Source organism: Dipodomys spectabilis, unplaced genomic scaffold (genome assembly GCF_019054845.1).
Source record: "Dipodomys spectabilis isolate Male_0828 unplaced genomic scaffold, ASM1905484v1 ptg000060l, whole genome shotgun sequence".
Taxonomy (NCBI): Eukaryota; Metazoa; Chordata; class Mammalia; order Rodentia; family Heteromyidae; genus Dipodomys; species Dipodomys spectabilis.
The window spans coordinates 685481-704142 of NW_024870737.1; the positions used below are offsets into that span (position 1 = coordinate 685481).

Sequence of the window (18662 nt, forward strand, 5' to 3'; positions counted from 1 at the left end):
CCTGAATTCTAACCTCAGTACTGAACAAAAAAGCTCATACTGAAATTCAATATGCATAATTTATGTTCCATTTGAAAGTGGTCATTTTAATCTAGGAAAAAAACATCAAGGGACCTCTTTGAACACTGGGAAAAGGAGGTAGACAGGATGGGAGAGTTTTCTGGTAGTCACCAAGAAGTAGGATCTTCAACACGTCTACAGGTGGGACATTTGCAGCCTAGGCAATGATGAAGAGTGGGAGAGAGCAGAATGTTCTCTCCTGGGAAACATGGGGAGGTAGAACACCCTCTCTTCACCACCGTGGGATCCAGTAGAAATGAAATAGGGAGATGAGGAGGGATGGTAAGTCAATTGGAAGATCTTTGGGAGTGTTAGCAGCAAGAACATCTTGGCCTCCCCTCCCTCCACAGAAGAGTCAGGATGGTGCTTTGTGGTGCCCAAGCCCCTCCCAGGCCAGGACTAGACTAACTTGAGTTGCTCCCTGACCAAACAATGGCAAAGTGTGGGATCACTCACTGTCCTGGGAGGAAACATTCAGGGCAGTCTGGCGGGGAAAAGATGGCCAGAAAGCTACCAACATGTAGCACAGACACTGAACATCTGACTTCAAGTTCCCCAGGGAGGAGGAAAAGGAGCGCCAGTGTTCAACTCAGGTTCCAGCCAAAGGTGAGCTAATGCACCCAAGGTCCTCTCATTTCCCCTGACCCCTCCTCCCATAACTCCTTCCCTGTTCACATGTAATGCAAACTCCTCAGACTACACCCTTTCCCATGAAGTCCCAGTACCCATGACCCTCAACTTTGCTTTCCCAAACCAATGCTTGTGATCTCCCTGTTGTCCTTCTAGCTTCCTAGGACAACACTGAAGGCCCCCCCAAGCCCCATTAAAGGCTTCTGAAGAGAAAAGCTTTCTCTACAACCCAGACTGCTTCCGTGAAAGCTTAGAGAAAAGAAGAAGACAGACATAACTGTCATTACCTGGTAAGTATGACACTTCAATACCATGAACTCAAGCAGGAACAGAAGAATGAGGTGAAGTCCATCAGATCCAGCGACTTGACAGTGAGGCCCAGGGACTTCAGAGTTGAGTGAGAGTCTCCAATGGTTTGGCTGCTGGCAAGTGGTTCTTTGGATAGGCAGGTTCTATACAACTGGTGTACAACATGGATGAAGAGAAACTGACCTCTCTCAAGATATGTGAGTATGCACATGATCAGTGACATCTGAGAGGGAGGGACAAGAGGAAAGAGGCAGTGTAAGAAGGGCAGGAGGTGGGGCATCTTGAAATGCAAATCTCATATGTAAATCTAACTTTGTGCTTCCTTAGACAAACACTTAAGTGTTCTATATTATTTTCCTCAATGTCTTTTGATTTATTGATTATTTAAGAATATATTTTCCAATTTTTCAATATATGGGCACTGTCTGGATAATTTTCTCTTTTTTATTATTATCTTTAAGTATTTGTACAGAGGAGTTGTCATTCAACAAAGCAGTTTATGAATATAATGAAACTTAATGTCACCTCTTTCAACATTCTCACCTATCCCTCTAAACCCACCCCTTCATTCACTTTTCTTAATTTCATTGGAATATACATTGAATTATTGACTTCATTCTGGTTTTGATTGTGAGGTATCTTGCATTGTGGTTTAGGCAGCTATTCTACCCCTTAAGCCCCATCTCCCATCCCTTTCTGCTTTGTTTTCCACGTGGCGTCTTGCTTTATGCCTCAGTGGTCTTAAGCTGCCATCCTCCTACTTGAGCTTTCCCTATGTTTGTGGGGATGCTAGGCTGATACTACTGAGCTGGCCATTGTGTTTCCTCCTTAGTTGTAGTAACGAGCAGGCACTTGTCTGCCTGTTATCATGATTTTTTCTGCTGGAGCTGGCCTCAATCTGAGAGCTTCTGATCTATGTCTTTCAAGTAGCTAGGATTACAGACTTGCACCAGCACCCATCCTTTCCAATGTTTAAGTTTTATTTATTTTTTAGCCCAGAATACCAGCTATCTTGGTGGTAAATATTACACACACAAACTTGACAGGGCTGTTTACATTGCTACTGTTGGCTACAGTGTTCTATATATTTTCATTAGGCAAAAAGTGGTTAGTGGTTTTATATATCTATATTTTTTGCTTCATTTGTCTTGGAAATATAGATGGACAATTCAAAGCGTTTTGACAAATACTTAGTCCTATAAACTCACAAACACAATCCAGATATGAAATATATTCATCATCCTCTAAAGTTTTTTCAGACTACAGCTTCAGTAGAAGTGATGTGTACAGAAGTGCTCACCTGCCAAGCAACAGTTCCATCCTTTCCATCCAAAGGTAAGTGGGCATAGAATGCAGCTGTTACTGGAACACCCAGACAAAATCCAGAAAGAAAAGGAGATCAGTAGTATCATAGTATAGTATCGTAGCTTGCTGGTCTAAAGATTGTTCCTTTCTATGTACTATCAGCCCCCATATTTGGCCTTCCTGGTCTTCACTTGGCGACTTATCTCCTCTCTTCCAACTACAATGCCGGCTTGCTCAGCATTCCCCAAGTGCTGCTCCTTCCTGGAGCAGAAATCTCAGCCTGCTTTACTTCACCCTCCAGATTCTTGATAGTTCTTGAGGAAGACACAGTAAGAGCAAAGGAATTAAACTTTATTCCTTCCTTTAGATACTATACAGGAGTCAGAAGTACTATGCTTGGGTTCATTGTGTAGATACAGTTTGGGTGCAAAGATGTAACAGGCAAAACCCTCACCAGGTCACCTTACTGAGAGATATTTTCCATTATGGTTCAGGCATCTCCCTTCTGCACCTGTCAGGTCAAAATGACTCTTTCTGAACATGGTAAGGATTAGGCACAGAATGGCAATGCTAGTACTGATGGCAGCCCAACAATTCCCTCTGTACTCTTCTTAATATTCTCTGTCTGGAACCTCAGTCCAAAATAAGGGCTACAGCCCTAAAACCTAGACTTTGTACTTTCAAATTCCTCTCATACATAGTATAGTAATTTTTTTTTCTTTTTGGATGTACTGGGATTGAATTCATGACCCTGAGCTTTCTAGGCAAGGCACTCTACCACACACACAATCTTGTCTTCTTAATATTTTTGATAGGATTTTGTGGTTTTGTTTTGGTATTTTTACCCCAAGGTCGGTTTGGAAACCACGAGCCTCCTACCTGGGATTATAAACATGCTCTACCGTTCTTGACCCTGAATTTAGTCGTCATTCTAAGCTTGGGAGAATAGCAGGGGAGCTTCTCCATTTCTATTTTTGCAGGCCAAAAATCTGGACATGAATGAGGCAAAGCATTTTGTCCAAAGTAAGTGTTGGGTCTTATGTACTTTCTGCACTTTCTGTGGGACATGTTCCATACTTACTATAGTGACATAGCTGAGCAGCTGTGGCTCCTCTGTCCCATGAAAGGGAGGGAGGGAGGTTGACAAAGATGGCCAAGGCCTTTGAGGTCCTACTTGTATGAAGGAGAAAACACTATGGACTTGAGACAACAGGATTCTCTCCTAGATCACTGGCAAATCTATCAGTGGCAGAGCTGAGCTCTTGATGTCTGCCAGCTCTGCGATCTTCCCCCAACTCTAGTGTTCTTTAGAGCTCCGCTTGTCCACATGTCCATCTGGGACAATGCCCCTGTCCTTTCCTTGCCCCCCCCCCATTTATTTTATGTCAATTGTCCTCCCAGCCTCTCCACTCTTGCAAGTATATTTCCACTATTTGTCTCAGTGCAGCAACCAGGCAGACACTCTACAAGTGACTGAGAGGAGAACGGCCTAAGAGGTCCTGAGATCAGCAAGTTCTCTCTAGTAGAGACCCCCCCCCCCCCAACAAAGTTCACAGGCTGAGAGACTTGGATCCTTTCTCAAGGTTTTTTTGGTAGACTCTGTGAGTCTTACCAGAAGCCTCAGAAGTCTAACTTGCCAAATTGAGAAATAGGATCCCAAAGCCGGAAACAAATTTTGTCCTGCTTTCCCCTACTGAGATGAGAGAAAATGAGAACGAGAAGGCATGGAACCTAGTTCCAGATTTTCCTATAAGACTCTGTAGCCTCAGTACTACCACTTTATCTCTTGGGCTACACTTCTCCCAGTTTTACAGTGCTGACTCCATTGCAAATTTATGTTCATTGAGCATTATTTAAAGAGTATGAAGTTGGCACTACATCACCTTATTCATTAGGGTATGGCTAAGAAGTATGATTAAGAAGTAGCCCAAGGCTGGGGCCGGGAAGGTGGCCCAGTAGTAGAGTGCTTGCCTTGCATGCATGAGGCCTTGGGTTCAATTCCTCAGCACCACATAAGCAGAAAAAACCAGATGTGGTGCTGTGGCTCAAGTGATAGAGTGCTAGCCTTGAGCTGCAGTGCTGAAGGACAGCGCCCAGGCCCAGAGTTCAGGCCCCATGACAGACAAAAAAAAAAAAACCAAGTATCCAAGGGAACTTAGTTTCCACCGAGGGAGGAGAGGACAGTTAGAATACAAAAATAACTAGCTTTGATTATATCATACCTGCTAAACGTTACAAAACAAATGAAACAGAGAAATGGTGGTTAGTGTGCCAAGCCTGCTTTAGTTAGCGTGGATCTGGGCTTAGGCATGGCTTAGAGCTCTAATGGAATTACCACTGTGGAAGCCAGTGCAATAATGAGCAGTGAGAGTCATAGTACAAACAGCTGAGGTCAACTTGCCTCTTCCTTTAGAACCTTATAGTCTCTGCCCTATCTGCTTTATCCCATCTCCTGGCCCCTGACAGGCCCTCCCTTGAATCCATTTCTCCAGCTCTAGTGCTACCCCTGATTCTTTTAGGGCCTCCATGCCACCAAAGCTCTGATGAGTCTGCTCGTCTTGTTCAGACTTATCTTTAACACCAGCTTAGTTTCACCTGTTAGAGGAAACCTGCCCCTTGACAGCTCTCTCTAAGACACTAATAATTCCAGCATAGTTTGGCACAGAGGAGGGGGTGGTGGTGTGCTAGATATATATGGCTTGGCACAGCCAGTGGTGCAGCAGAGCTTGTGCACTCCCTAACTGGAGGCTTTGTACTCTCTCAGAGTACCAGGAGCAGTCAAGAAGAAGCTAATGACAAGGTGGAAGGGGAAGAGAAGAGATGGCTGGGTATAGAAGAACTGTAACTGCTCTTCACTCTTTCACATCAGTTACTCCTGACTTTTATTTCTTGTGACTGGATGATTTCTCTCCCTCAGTTTTCTCCATGTAACCATTAAGTGAAATGGTTCTCCACACTGTGCTTCAGAACTTCCAGAATTTCCATTCCTTATTAATACCATTCATTGACCTCTCTTCTGAGAGTCAAAACAAAGCTTTTGGTTAGCTCTCCAGGTCCCTTCACTTGGACACCTTAACGGGCATTTTAACAAAGACAAGCCTGAAGCAGCCTCACCATCTCCCTCCTTTCTTCCTCCAGCCTAGGGGTGGTAGTAGTTTCCTACTGGGTTGACTCTTACAGTTTGGTTCCTCAGTAATTCCATCTCATATATGAGTAATCCCCTGCATTACATTTATCCCCTTATAAAAGTTAGAGTGGTTTGGGTTTTCCTAGTTGAGACTCTGACTGGTATAACCCTTAGTAATTCTAGCCTGGGTTTCTGTAATATCATTTCACCAAATCATCCTGATGCTTATTCTATTCCTAATTTTGCTCCTAACATTACTGATAGAATAATGTGCCTCACTGTTGTATTACCTTCTCCTGAACTCTTCAATAGCTTTCCATTTCTGACAGAGTGGAGTGGAGTCCTTGCCTTGGTTTGCTGTCTGGTGAGGGAATAGGTGGGAGAGAGGACTGTTGTCAATGTTTGGGTACTCGATGGGAACCAGAGCAGCAAGTTCAGGGTGCCCTTTGACTAGGAATGCATTTTCAGATTCCCTTCTCATAGAAAGTATGTGAACTCTCCAAAAGCAGCCTTCATGAATAATAAATGTTTCAACACCCAGTGATAGACACAGAACAACTGATTAAAAGCTCCTGGTTCATACACTTGCTACATTGTCAAGAGATTCCCTCCCAACAACTGCTGATTATAGTGTACCTGTAAACCAAGCTGAAGAGACGAATTTATTTTTATAGTTCGCATTGCTCAAGATGGAATAAGGAAAAAATGAAAACACTTGAAAGACTTTTAAAAACTTTTTAAAGACCTTTAAAAGAACTCAAGGAAAATAAAAAACTAAAAGAAACTCTTGGAGCAAGCCGTAAGTTTTGTACATACAATTTATAATATAGGATCTTGAGCTTGAGCTTTAGCTTGGGACGTTTAATAGTATTTGGAGAAAAATTGTATTATGTGATTCTGCAGGATTCAAAATAGGTTAACCATCCAAATGCTTATAGAGTCAAAATGTTTGCAGTGGCACAAAAGGGGCAATTGAGAGCACTATCAACATCCTAGCAGTGGGTGACTTAATTGTGGTTTTATTCAGAATTGGAGATTTGCCTGGGTTCATAGAGTGAATTCCTGTGTTTGCTAGTAGGGGAATAAGTAGTCTAGACTTTCAGTATCACTGCATAGTATTTGTACCATTATATGCTGAGTCTCTTGCCCTGTGATAAGATTAAAGTTGAAATGGACTTGATAGATGTGTCAGGTCTACGTCATTTAAGTGTTTACAAATTCATCCAGTGATTGCTAATGGCTAACCTAACTGCTTTTGGTAACAGAGTGTTAGTGAAGAGAGGCTTAGTACAATGAAGTGGCAAATGTAGTTTAGAGAAACAGATGAAAAACAAACCAACAAATAAAATAACTTTAGATAATTGTGGTGACTTATGGGCGATAAAACAGAGAAACCAAATATTATTTGGGGTTATGATCATGGGGTACTAATTTATAACACACAGTCAGTGACAGCCTTTTGTTCAGGAGTTAATACTTGGCTTGAGAGTTGATTTAGTTTTGAATGCTGGGAAGGAGAAGCCATACAAAATTACTGTGGTTTGATCTCAGGTTCTTGCATTTGCTAGGCAGGTGCTCTATCACTTGCTTTGGTTACTTTTTGTATGGGGTCTCACATTTTTCCAAGTCACCCTGAGGTGTAATCCTCTTATTTATGCTTCCCACTATAGCTATGATGGAAAGAATATACCAGCATGCTTAGCTTTTTATTGGTTGAGATGGAGGTGTCATGAGCATTTTTGCTTGGGCTGGCCTCTTATTGCAATCCTACTCATCTTAGCCTACTGAATAAAAGAATTATAAGCATGAACAACTGCACTCAGCATGGGAACATATTTGCTTAAAGAGACTGTAATCTCTCCAGTCCTTGGAGCCCTGGCATAAAGACAAGATGCAGGACACCTTTACTTCTGCCTCTGGGGTATCAGGAAGGAGTAGGCCTGGTCATGAGCACTGTGGCCTGTGATCAACAGGGTCTTGCTGCAAGATAAAGAAGATATTGCATCTAAGACTTAGGAAATCATCCTCATATGTCAGCCTTGGGGCTCCAGGTAGGAGAATAAGAAAAAAATGCTGCCTCAGGCTTCCTACTCAGGGTTCTGATGAGGGTCAGGGAAATACGGTTGCTTTGGTTTGCAAGATGGACCTGCAGATCATCAGAGTTAAAGCCACCAGGCCTATTGTAAACATGAAAAGAGGTCCCCTTCAGTCAGCCTAGGGAAACTTCTGCAGCGGTGTCCACGGGGATTATAGCTTCATTTTTATCTTCCAGATCTCAGGAGGGTGAGACCTTGAAGTGAAAGAACTTATCAAGAGAGCCGAAGGAGCCCTGGCTAGTCAGCAGACAGAGGTGTCCAAGGTCTGCCACAGTCTAGTCTGTGAGGGTCAAGGTGAGTACAGAGAGGAAACCTCTCACTCACACATATGAGATCCCAACCCCAATTTTCCCTTTACATCAACTATGGAGTACCTAAAGACAGTGGGGCCATTTTCCTATACTCCTTTTACTACTGTCTCACTGAAATAGGGTTTTGGCTGAAGAAAGTTGTCTTCAGGTGATCAGAGGGAGAGTTGAAGATCTTAGCATTTGTTCCTGGGCAGTTGTACCCACATCTGAGGCCCCCTCTCTGTGTTTTGGTCCATATATGAAAGGTGAATCAAGAATTGGCCTCAGGTGAGGGAGAGGCACAGAGTCTCAGATTCTGACAGGGGAGAGGTAAGGGTCCGCAGTGAGCACAGAGGGGCCATCCACCTCAGAACAGGGTAAACCTTGAAGAGCCATCTCACCCCTTCTGCCATGCTAGAGACTCAGTGATATCCTTAAAAACCACAGCTTGATGGAGGGAGGGCTGTTAGGTACATCCACCAGCTCCAATCATCAAGAGATGATGGTCTTGGTGTGAGATAGCGTCTTCGGGTCACAGTGGAGATGATGCCCAGAGAGGATCAGGTGTCATTGTGGCTACCTACTCTGAATGTCCCAAGTGCCCCACTACCCCAGAACACAAGGAACCCCATATTTCCCAGCCCCATATGCCCTACAGGTAGCCCTAGAGCCTTAAGCTCTGTAAGATTACATGCACACCCTGAGACAGCATTTTAATTTCTCCTTAGGCCCTCAGAAGACAAACCCATTAGCAAGACACAAACTCTGGTAGCCATAGAACACCTCCCCCCAAGAGAAGTCTATTAATATATATTTTAAATAGTCTATTATGAGAGCCACCAATTGTATGATTTTCAGCTGAGTCCACTCACCAACTCCCTCTCTCCCCAGGTCTGCGAGTCCTTCACCACCGAGTTGCTGTTGGCATTCTTGCCTGCTGTACCCAAGGAAAGCCATGATGCCTTATAGTCAGAAGACCCAACAGGGAAAGTATGAGAGGAGTCTTCATGCCCAAAGAGGGATGCTACAACTGATGGGTGAGCTGGTCTCTGTGTCTCAGGTGGAGAAGGCAACTGCCACAGCCACAGCCTCCTCCATTCCTCTCATCCCAGCTACCTCAGAGGAGGTGAATGAGGGTAGGGAACTATATGATTCGCAAAGTTCTCTGAGTGCCTCCTCTCACTGCCTTAATTTGGTGTCCACTCCACAGAGCAAATTGAATCAAGGCTCTAATAGCCAAGGATCAGAAGATCTATTGTCCTAAGGCAATGTCTTCGGCCCTGTGTCTTTGGTGCAACATGCAGCATCTTTAGTGCCCTTCTTGCTTTTCAAGTATCAGATGAAGGAGCCCACCACCAAGGCAGAAATGTTGAATCATGTGATCAGAAGTCACCACGAGTACTTCCCTGTGATCCTCAACAATGCTTCTGAGAGAATGCAGCTGGTCTTTGGCATTGAGTTGAAGGAAGTGGATCCCACCCACCACGCCTACATCCTTGTCACTTCCTTAGGGCTTACATATGATGGGATGATGAGTGATGTCCAGGGCATGCCTAAAACGGGCCTCTTGATAATGATCCTGGGTGTCATTTTCATAGAGGGCAATTGTGCCCCTGAAGAGGTGGTCTGGGAATCTTTGAGTGTGATGGGGGTGAGTCCTGGGTTATCGCACTACTTTTATGGGAATCCCAGGAAGTTAATCACTGAAGATTTTGTGCGGGAACAGTACCTGGAGTACCGGCAGGTGCCCAACAGTGATTCTGCTCGCTTTGAGTTCCTGTGGGGCCCAAGGGCCCATGCAGAAACCAGCAGGGTGCAAGTCCTAAAACACTGGGCCAAGTTCAGTGGGTGTGATCCAAAGTCCCTCTCAGACTTGTATGAAAAAGCTTTGAGAGATGAGGAGGAGGGCACCCAGGCTTAAGGTATTATCAGGCCCACTGGGGCACAAAGTAGTGTTTCTAGGGCCAGGGCCATACTCATGATCATTTCTCACCCCATGACACATGAAGTCCATTGTTCCCTCTGTGTTTGTAGAACGTAGTCATTATTGTCAGCAGTAGAGCCTGAAGGTAGTTGAGGGGAACATACTATGTACCATTTTTGTCCTCGTTGTTTGGGTTATGATGAAGTTGACTCTGGTTGTCTTTGGAATTTATCAATGGTCTCTTTTAATTGAGTTTATTTACTTTATAATGGAAAGTTATGAATGACAATAGTCACATACTTATTTTTGTTAATATAGTTTAGGATTGAGTTGTTTTAATTGTTAATGGGGAAACCATGTTGTTTTTTTCAACTTGGAGTGATTAACACAGCAATGGAGCAGATATTTCCTTGGAAATACCTTGGAAAGAACTCTTTGGTGAAACAGATGGAAAAATGAAAAATTATTGCTTGCCCTTCTTCTTTTGTCCTACCTGTAACATCAAACAAATATATGTTGGCTTGGATTTGCTTGGCTATTACTAATGAATGTAGGTAAAATTTCATCTTAATAAATATATGCCCCAACTATTGTCTCATTCCTTAAACCTTCACTGAGCATTGGTTTTGGAGTGCCTTTGATAAGTGGTAAAGGTATTTATTAGTAAACTAGGGTCAGTTGGGTTCACATTTACTCATAGTATGGTGGTATCTAGAGGCAGCATTTGTATCAAGGGGATGTTGAAATCCTGAGTGTAAAGGTTTTTGAAAAGAAGTGTGAGAAGATGTGGCAAAAGTGAAAAATACCACGTGAACAGTGGGGAAGAGAGGTCGGCATGTGAGTGAGAGTCTAGTTCACAAAGGCCTTATCTACTCTAAAAAGAAAGTGATCAGCAAAGTTCTCTGCATATTTAACTTACCAGGTAAGCTGAATCAATGCAAAAGGAAAGTAATGTACATATCATCCGATGTGGAAGAAATAACTGTATTGTCAAAGCTCATAGAACTCATAAACTTTATAGACCATGATAAAGACAATTTGCCCCATGAAGGTTAGATTGTTTTTGTGACTTTAAGTATCACTATCCTACAATACTGTGAAATTTGTGAAATTTATGTAATCACTTAATCACAATAAAAAATGCTAAAAAAATAACTTACCAGGTAAGCGATTGGTCAGGTAGTTGGGCACATATCTCAAAATAATAGTGACATCCCATTTGATCTCAACCACCACAAATGTTCATATGTCATTATCATCCAAAGTCTAGCCTGAGAGACAAAGAATTGTAATTTGGGAGGAGGGGGTTACAAAAGGGTAAAGCATTTGGACTCTTGTCATTTGTACCAATTTAATATGCTAATTACAAATGATCTTTCTTGTGTATGAATGTCAGCCAGAATCAAAACTCCTGGCTACTACTTTGGGTCTAATTTACAGTGTGAATTCATGTGCAAAAATGTAATGGAAAGAAGTTAACTCTTTTTCTTAAAAAGACTATATAAAACCAGGCCTCCAACCAATCAATGCAGCCTCTGTTTCTCACCATTACACCCCATACACGTACACCTCATCACACATCCAGGTTTTTTTTCTAACTTAGAAGGGTAAGGATAACAGGGGGTAGAAACTGGGGAAGAGGAGAAGAAGAGTAGGCGGTTGTGGGGGAAGGGAAGGAGGAGGGAGAAAGAAGGAAATACAGAGAACAAAAGAAAAAGATTGGAAGACATGGAAGAAGGAAGGACAGAAATAGAAAAGAAACATTCAAAATAAAATTTAAAAATATATTCAAATGACAAATACCTAGGTGGCTATCATCCTGGGTGAAAGAGAAATATATAGCACATTCTCACATTCAATTTATGGTTTATATCATACACAAGGTACTATTTTCAAGTGCATATAGGAGAGGTAGAATACCGCCCCCCGCCATTTAAGCTTTTAATAAGACATTTTCTGATTAATTCCACCAGCCAAACATGAGTGTGTGAGGCACTCATCTGATAGTGAACTGGCCCCAAATAGCCACAAACATCAGCTCTGAGTATTTGTCTATTGGAATTCAGTTTTGCTCACACAGTAAAATTACACACCATGATAAAGATTCAGCTTTTACTCATAAACCAATTTTCTTGACTTTACTTGCAGTTAGTCACATATGCTTTTCCCTGGGCTCCATGGGGCTAATAACTGACTTGATTAAGTGTTCCATTATTGACCAATTTCTTCAGACATAATTACACCATTCTACAGAATAGAAGTAGGCAGTCATGGGATGAGTTGCTGCTTTCGACCTTTCACCCTAAATGATTGGAGGATGCTAGGAAGTAAACTCTGGATTCATTATTATGTCTGAGCAATATGCATCGCAGCCTAGAGAATTTGGCTACTAACCCTGATGCTTTGGGGGTAATGGTAGTACAGGTAGCAAGCAGGAAAAATGGAGTTTGGTGGAATTTGGCTAAAAGCCTTCTTCTGTAGGTCCTGAGGGATTGGAGAGGCAGACCCCCTCCTTCCACCAGAACTATGGTGTGAAGAATCTGTTTTGATACCCAGGCTCTAACCCTGTCTGAGTCAGCTGACTTCTTTAGGTATAACATCTTTCGCTCAGGGGAAAATAGATGCTCATTTAACAAATATGTAATAGAAACTAATTCTATGCCAGGATCTGTGGGTGAAATCTGTGATACAGTAGGGAAAAGAATTGACCTTATGCTGCACTTGTTCCCTAAAACATAATAAATATGTAACGAATACAAAGGAGATCTCCCTATGGAGGTGGCTTCACAGGAAATGGATTCCCATCAGAGAAAACTACATAAGCATACACTAGAAAATCTTGGCTTCAAAGAAGAATGGAAGAAATTCCTGAAGGCATCACCAGAAGTACCAAGGGGAACTTGGAAACAGGTGCAACTGTAGAGGTAGGAAGAGCCCTGTAGAGGTAGGAAGAGCCCTGCAAGATTGTGAACAAATATGTGGATTTTACTTAAAATGTGATGGAAAAACACTGGGAGCTCAAGCATGGGAGAAAGTTGAGCAGCTTTAGATATTTCAAAGGTCTTTCTCCTTGCTTTGGAAACAGTGGATTGTAATAGCCAGGAGCTGATGTGAGACTATCACTGTGGTCCAAACACAAGATGTCACAAGATGTCAGTTCGTTACAGTTGAATGAAAGCCTTTGGTTATGCCTTTTTATTTTATTTTATTTTGAACTTTTTTTATTGTGAAAATACCGTACAGAGGGATTACAATTACATGAGCAAGGTAATGAGTACATTTCTTATCAAGCATTGTTGCCTCCTCCTTTGTTTCCCCTTCCCATCCCTTCCCATCTCCTCCCCCTTCCCACTGCCCCCCCCCCCCCCCGCCAAAGTTGTAAAGTTCGTTTTTCGACATAATGTCTTGTACATCTCATTGTTGCAATGGGTCCACCTGTATCCCTATTTAAACAATTTGTTTTTTTCCTTCCCTCCCCCAATTATACCTTTTTTTTAAACAATCTTTGAAGCTTCTCTTTTATCTATCTGTGTTACTATCCAATTTTCTCTCACCCAATTCATTAGCAAGTTCATCCTGTGAATGAGAGTTTCTATTCCTGAGGCGGTCTGGGATGTGATCGATTCAAGTATATAGAGAGTACAGGAAGGGATAGAAGGATGGGTTAGTAGGTATATGGATGATTATCATGACCCATAATATACTTCCCCAAATCCCTAATGCCCAGCCAAAATCTTAATACAACTCAAGTTTTCATACAGACTGGACCGAGGAGTGAAATGATGAGTCAAAGTCAGTTTATCTAGATTAGAGACAATAGCAGAACTAAGACTTAGGAACAATCTTCAGATAAGATGGGCTCCACTTGAAGGAAATAGATTTACTGGTTTTAGTAATAGATCCAGGAAATGTGTCAAAGTGATTTTAGAAAGTTATTTTGGCTGGGAGAAAGGTGGCTCATACCTATAATCCTAGATGCTTGGGAGGCTGAGATCTGAAGATGAAGATTGAAGCCAGCTCAGTCCAACAAAACCATTGGGAGGCTTATCGGTTGATCCATTGTAACAATGAGATGTACAAGATACAATTTTGAAAAACGAACTTTACAATTTAAGTGGGGAGGGGGGAGGGAGAAGGAGGGGAGTGTAGTTGGAGAGGTGGGAGGGAAGCGATGGTAGGGGAAAAACAAAGGAAGAGGCAACAATGCTTGATAGGAAATGTACTCATTACCTTGCTCATGTAACTGTAACCCTTCTGTACAGAATTTTTACAACAAAAACATATTTAACTAAAACAATTAACCAACAAAAAGTGAATGAAATAGAAGTGAGCCTCCAGTGGTAGAGTAAGAGCACAAAGCCTGGAGCCCAAGGTCCAGTACCAGTGTGCTCACACACACACACATACACACACATGCACCAGTGTGCTCACATACACACACACACACACACACATGCATGCACATACCACACACACACACAAGCACATTATTTTGCATGAACACTGGACACATACTTGTAAATGATACGAGAGATATGAAAGAGTTTGGTTACTTATAAATAAGTTCCTGACATAACAAACCATTCAGGAACCTTCTTCCTAGGTTCATCTTTCTCCCCCACTTCCTGCATATATACATCTCCAGTTCCCTCAATTGTTTCAATTCAATATCTTAGTGATAAATCAAGGGGTAGCACTCAAATCAAAGGCTCTGTAATTTTTGTCTAGAATTATGTAAATGCCTTCTTGGTGCCAATCTCATACATCTACAATTCATTCTATATCTAGCAAAAATATCTTATGTTTAAGTATTAAAAGTTGAACTTGGGGCTGTACATTTGCTAGGCAGGTACACTTGAGCCAAAACTCCAGACCTTATGGTTCTGGTTATTTTTTAGATAAATCTTTTTGCCTGGACTGACTTAGACCCATGATCCTCCTATTTATACTTCCTGTCATAGCTAAGATGACATGCATGGACATATTCCCTCTCCCTCTGTTGCTCAGAAGTGGATATTACTTTTGCAAGATTCAGACAAAAATATGAGACAAGCAGACTTTCTCAATATCTACCTTCAATATCAGGTAAGCTTCCAATAGTAGTGATTCTTCTTGACCTGAAGTTGGGTGAAGAGAGAAATGGATGGAAAGATAGTCTGACAATGAGTGATGGTATTCTTAGTCCAACTAAGATAGTCTGGTCTCTACTCAACTAGTATTACTCAACTAGTATTCTTTCTCCAGCTCTAGGATTAAAAATAGTAACCTATGTACTACTTTACACTGTAGGTTAGGACATAGCTCAAGTGGTAGAGTACTTGCTTAGCTAAGCACAATTCCTGGGTTCAATCCCCAGTACCATCATCAAATTTTAAATGTAAGAAAGGTAATAATATTGCCTAGACTTTTTATTCTTGACCACTCATTTGAGTCACAGAACTAGGAAATACAGATTTGCATTGAAGGCATTTGTAAAAATGCAAGCATAATCCATATTATCTATCATTCCAAAGGTCATGTTGGGGCGGAAGCCACTCCTGATAACACAGTTTATGAGCAATATGCACTACTCAAGTCTTCCTGGTGATCTGGTTGTCTTGGAAACACAATGATGTGAGGAATGACACTTACAGTTAATGGTTGTTGCTTATCCATATTAATCAGCATTTGGAAAATTTAGATCCCATTTCATCTTGCTCCCACTTCCTGGCACATTCTATTCTTATGCCAAGAGCCACCAGTAGCATTGCATCATTCCTTAACTAATAAGAGTATTTTTTCTTGTCTTGAATTTGCTATTCTCTATTTGACTATTAACTTTTGACCCAGCTAGCTCTTTGAAGCATAGGAGGAGACAAGGTGATTAAAAGGTATAGAGTGCATGAACATTTTCTTGTCAGTGCTATCTAAAAACAGACTGCGATAACAGCCTGCCTGAAGTATCTTCAAAAGTCCTTCTTTACTCACAAATCTTGCTCATTGACTCATAAATTTACCCATGAATGAGTTAAAGAAGAAAGCATCATGCCTTCTCCAATCCCATTCCCGGAACTAGAAGGTGTAACCTACACCTTAGTGTTACACTAAGACTATAATGGAGGTGATTTTACAGTTTCATAACCAAAATAGAAAATGATGAGTGTTCCTTATTTTTCCACCTGTGTGTGTGTGTGTGTGTGTGTGTGTGTGTGTGTGTGTGTGTGTGTGTGTGTGTGTATGCTGGTACTGGGGCTTGAACTAATGGCCTTTAGAACTCACTTGGCTTTTTTGCTAGGCTGGTATTCTACCACTTGAGGCACACCTCCACTTCTGTCTTTTTGCTGGATAATTAGAGATAAGAATCTCACCAGTTTTGTCTGCCTGGTTTAGCTTTGATCTGTGATCCTCAAATTTCATCCTCTTGAGTAAGTAGATTATAGCACCCAGCTTGTGTCACCTTTAGCAGCCTTCCTGTGAGCAATTTCTCTTGAACTCCCAAAACTAAGTGTGGAGCAGTGTTCTAAAGTCATGGGGAGAAAGCTTAAAGGTAGGAGTGGGCAGAGGGTCAGGATCATGGAAAAGGCTTAGATATTGACAGATGGGACAGTAAGATATTAAAAGTCTTGTATTTTGATATTCTTTTCACACACTTGATATTCCTTTCATAGATTTTTGCTTATAATTCATGCAGTTTTCTCGAATACTTTTTCATCATAGTCCTGATCACTGGTGTGTATTTAAGATGTATAGTGTTTGGAGCAAGATCCCTAGGGGTCAATATGGCAGCCTTACTAAGTGTCTTAGTGGTGTGACTTTAGGGCAAGTTACTTTATCTCTCCAAAAATCAGTTGTTGATGCACAAAATGGGGATCACAATAGCATCCAATGTTGTGGGTTTGTAAAGATGAAATGAAATAATTCATATAAAGCACTTAGAATGCAGCTTGGCTTCGAGTGTATAATAAATGTCACCTAGTGCCACTGTTTTTGTAGAAGTTGGAAAGGAAACTCTAACCTGACTTGAAAGTACATCTTTGCCAGCATGCCTGAGTACTGAATCACTGAAAAGCCTTTGTTTTCCTTGCATCTTGCTAGACATCATGCCTTGACTCAGTCAACAATTCTCAAATCTGATAGATCGTAGTAGTTGTCAGCAATACTTAGAAATCTTGAGACCAGCCTTCTCATTGAAATGTCAGGGAAACAGGTTGTCCTGGAAGTTCAAGATGGTGTGTAATATGTAACAGTGAAACAGTGCAGATAACTTTTTGTGAGAGGCAAAAGGATCTCTCCATTAACCCCAGGGATGTGGCATTTATAGGGACACTAGAAGGAGGAACTGATTTTTGTCTGGATCTGCTCCCAGCATGCTCTTGCTTACCAAGATTTTGTTCCTAACTGAAGGATCAAGGATTTGTCATTCAAGGATTACTCCTTACCACTGGGACTTCATCCACAATTCTAGTAGCAACCTGCTCTGGCAGGCACTGAGCCCAACTCTGAAGACATAAGGCTCAGGATGAATTTCAAGCCAGAAAACTAGGTCCACATTACCTCTGTCAATATTTTCATTCTGAAATGTAGAGAATAACATTTCTAATGCTCACTCTTCTATCTTCATGTAGTTTCCATATGGGAGCTTTTATAAGCTTTTCACAGAAAGATCTACCTTAGGACTGGATGACTAATGTATTGGGAATTTCTAAATGTATCTACCTCCAAGGTTTTGGCTAGAATTGACACAGCCCTCTAATAGTCATTTGAAAATGGGAGGATATAACTGCTGTCACAAAGCCTGAGGCAGCATGACTGACAATTAGGGGAGGGGCTAAATAGCCTATTGTATGTAGGATGGTCCTGAGTAACAAAGAATCCATGTACTCCAAATACCAGTAGTGGTCTGTTCAGAAAACTGCTCTTTAACTTATAATGGCACACTGTCAAACCACTACCACTTGAAAATATGTTAAGGTAAAAATGCATATAATGGACCTAATGCACTCAACGTCAGACCTCAGAAACACAATACACTATGAAGATCTATAGTTTCCTCTCTTGATTAGGTGGCTCAGTGCTGCTGTTCAGTATCTCAAGAGTATCATACTTCACATCTTTAGCCAGGGAAAAGATCTAAATCTTAATTTTAAAGTAAACTTTCTGCTACTTTCACCATCATAAGGTTGAATTGTCTTCAGTGCAACCATCATACAAGAGAATCAGCTCTATCAATGACCCCGTGGCTCTCGGCTAGCTAGAACACCTTTTAATCACTTCAACAAAGGCATCTGTCATTTCCAAAGCAGCTAAGAGAGCTCTTAATGATTTGGTCTGGCAATTGTACTGGTTAGAATAAAATAGATTTTGTTGTAAAAACCAACATCCAAATCTCAACGGCTTGCAACAACCAAGTTTTACTTCTTTCTCTTATAAAACATATTCATCATCAGTTGAAAGGGATGCCCTGCTTATTAAAATGTTCCTGGTTTCAGGCCATTGGAGCAGCCAATGTAGCAACAAACAAAAAATGAACAAGAAAAAGATCAGTTGGTGTTACTTGCCCTACAAAGAATTGAAACAAATTGGCACCATAGATATGGACCGAGCGGGCTATTTGTTTCTTCCAAGATTCATTAAGGTATGAAATGCAAATTGAAATTGTATGTATTTAGTGTGTGAAATATATTGTTTTATACATGCATACATTATGAAGTGATTACCACAATCAAGTGAATTAACATGCCCATCACCTTACTTCCTTGTCAATCTTTTTATGGTGAGAACACAAGTTTTATTATCTAAACAAATTTTAAGTATATAACAAAGTATTAACTATACTTACCAGATTGAATGTTAGGTCTCCAGTAGGTTTTAATCTTAGATGGTTTGTAATCTCTGACCAATGTCTCCTAATTTCCTCCATGGCCTGTCCCTTGTAAGCAACA

General features: G+C 41.4%; 1 protein-coding gene across 1 annotated transcript; it reads left to right on the forward strand.

Annotated features, from left to right (window-relative positions):
- The first annotated feature begins 1162 nt into the window (after positions 1-1162).
- LOC122108478 (melanoma-associated antigen 10-like) lies at positions 1163-9738 on the forward strand. The gene is made up of 4 exons (XM_042680403.1): positions 1163-1196; positions 2250-2334; positions 8709-8953; positions 9083-9738. The coding sequence occupies exons 1-4, from the start codon at positions 1163-1165 to the stop codon at positions 9736-9738; spliced, it is 1020 nt and encodes a 339-aa protein (XP_042536337.1).
- Positions 9739-18662: the final 8924 nt, after the last annotated feature.

Bases quoted from the DNA above. Each gene is read 5' to 3' on its own strand.
- LOC122108478 (XM_042680403.1), top strand. From the start codon at position 1,163: ATGGATGAAGAGAAACTGACCTCTCTCAAGATAT. The intron at 1,197-2,249 runs GTGAGTATGCAC...CATCCTCTAAAG, and splicing joins ACTGACCTCTCTCAAGATAT to TTTTTTCAGACTACAGCTTC. The intron at 8,954-9,082 runs GTAGGGAACTAT...TATTGTCCTAAG, and splicing joins CTCAGAGGAGGTGAATGAGG to GCAATGTCTTCGGCCCTGTG.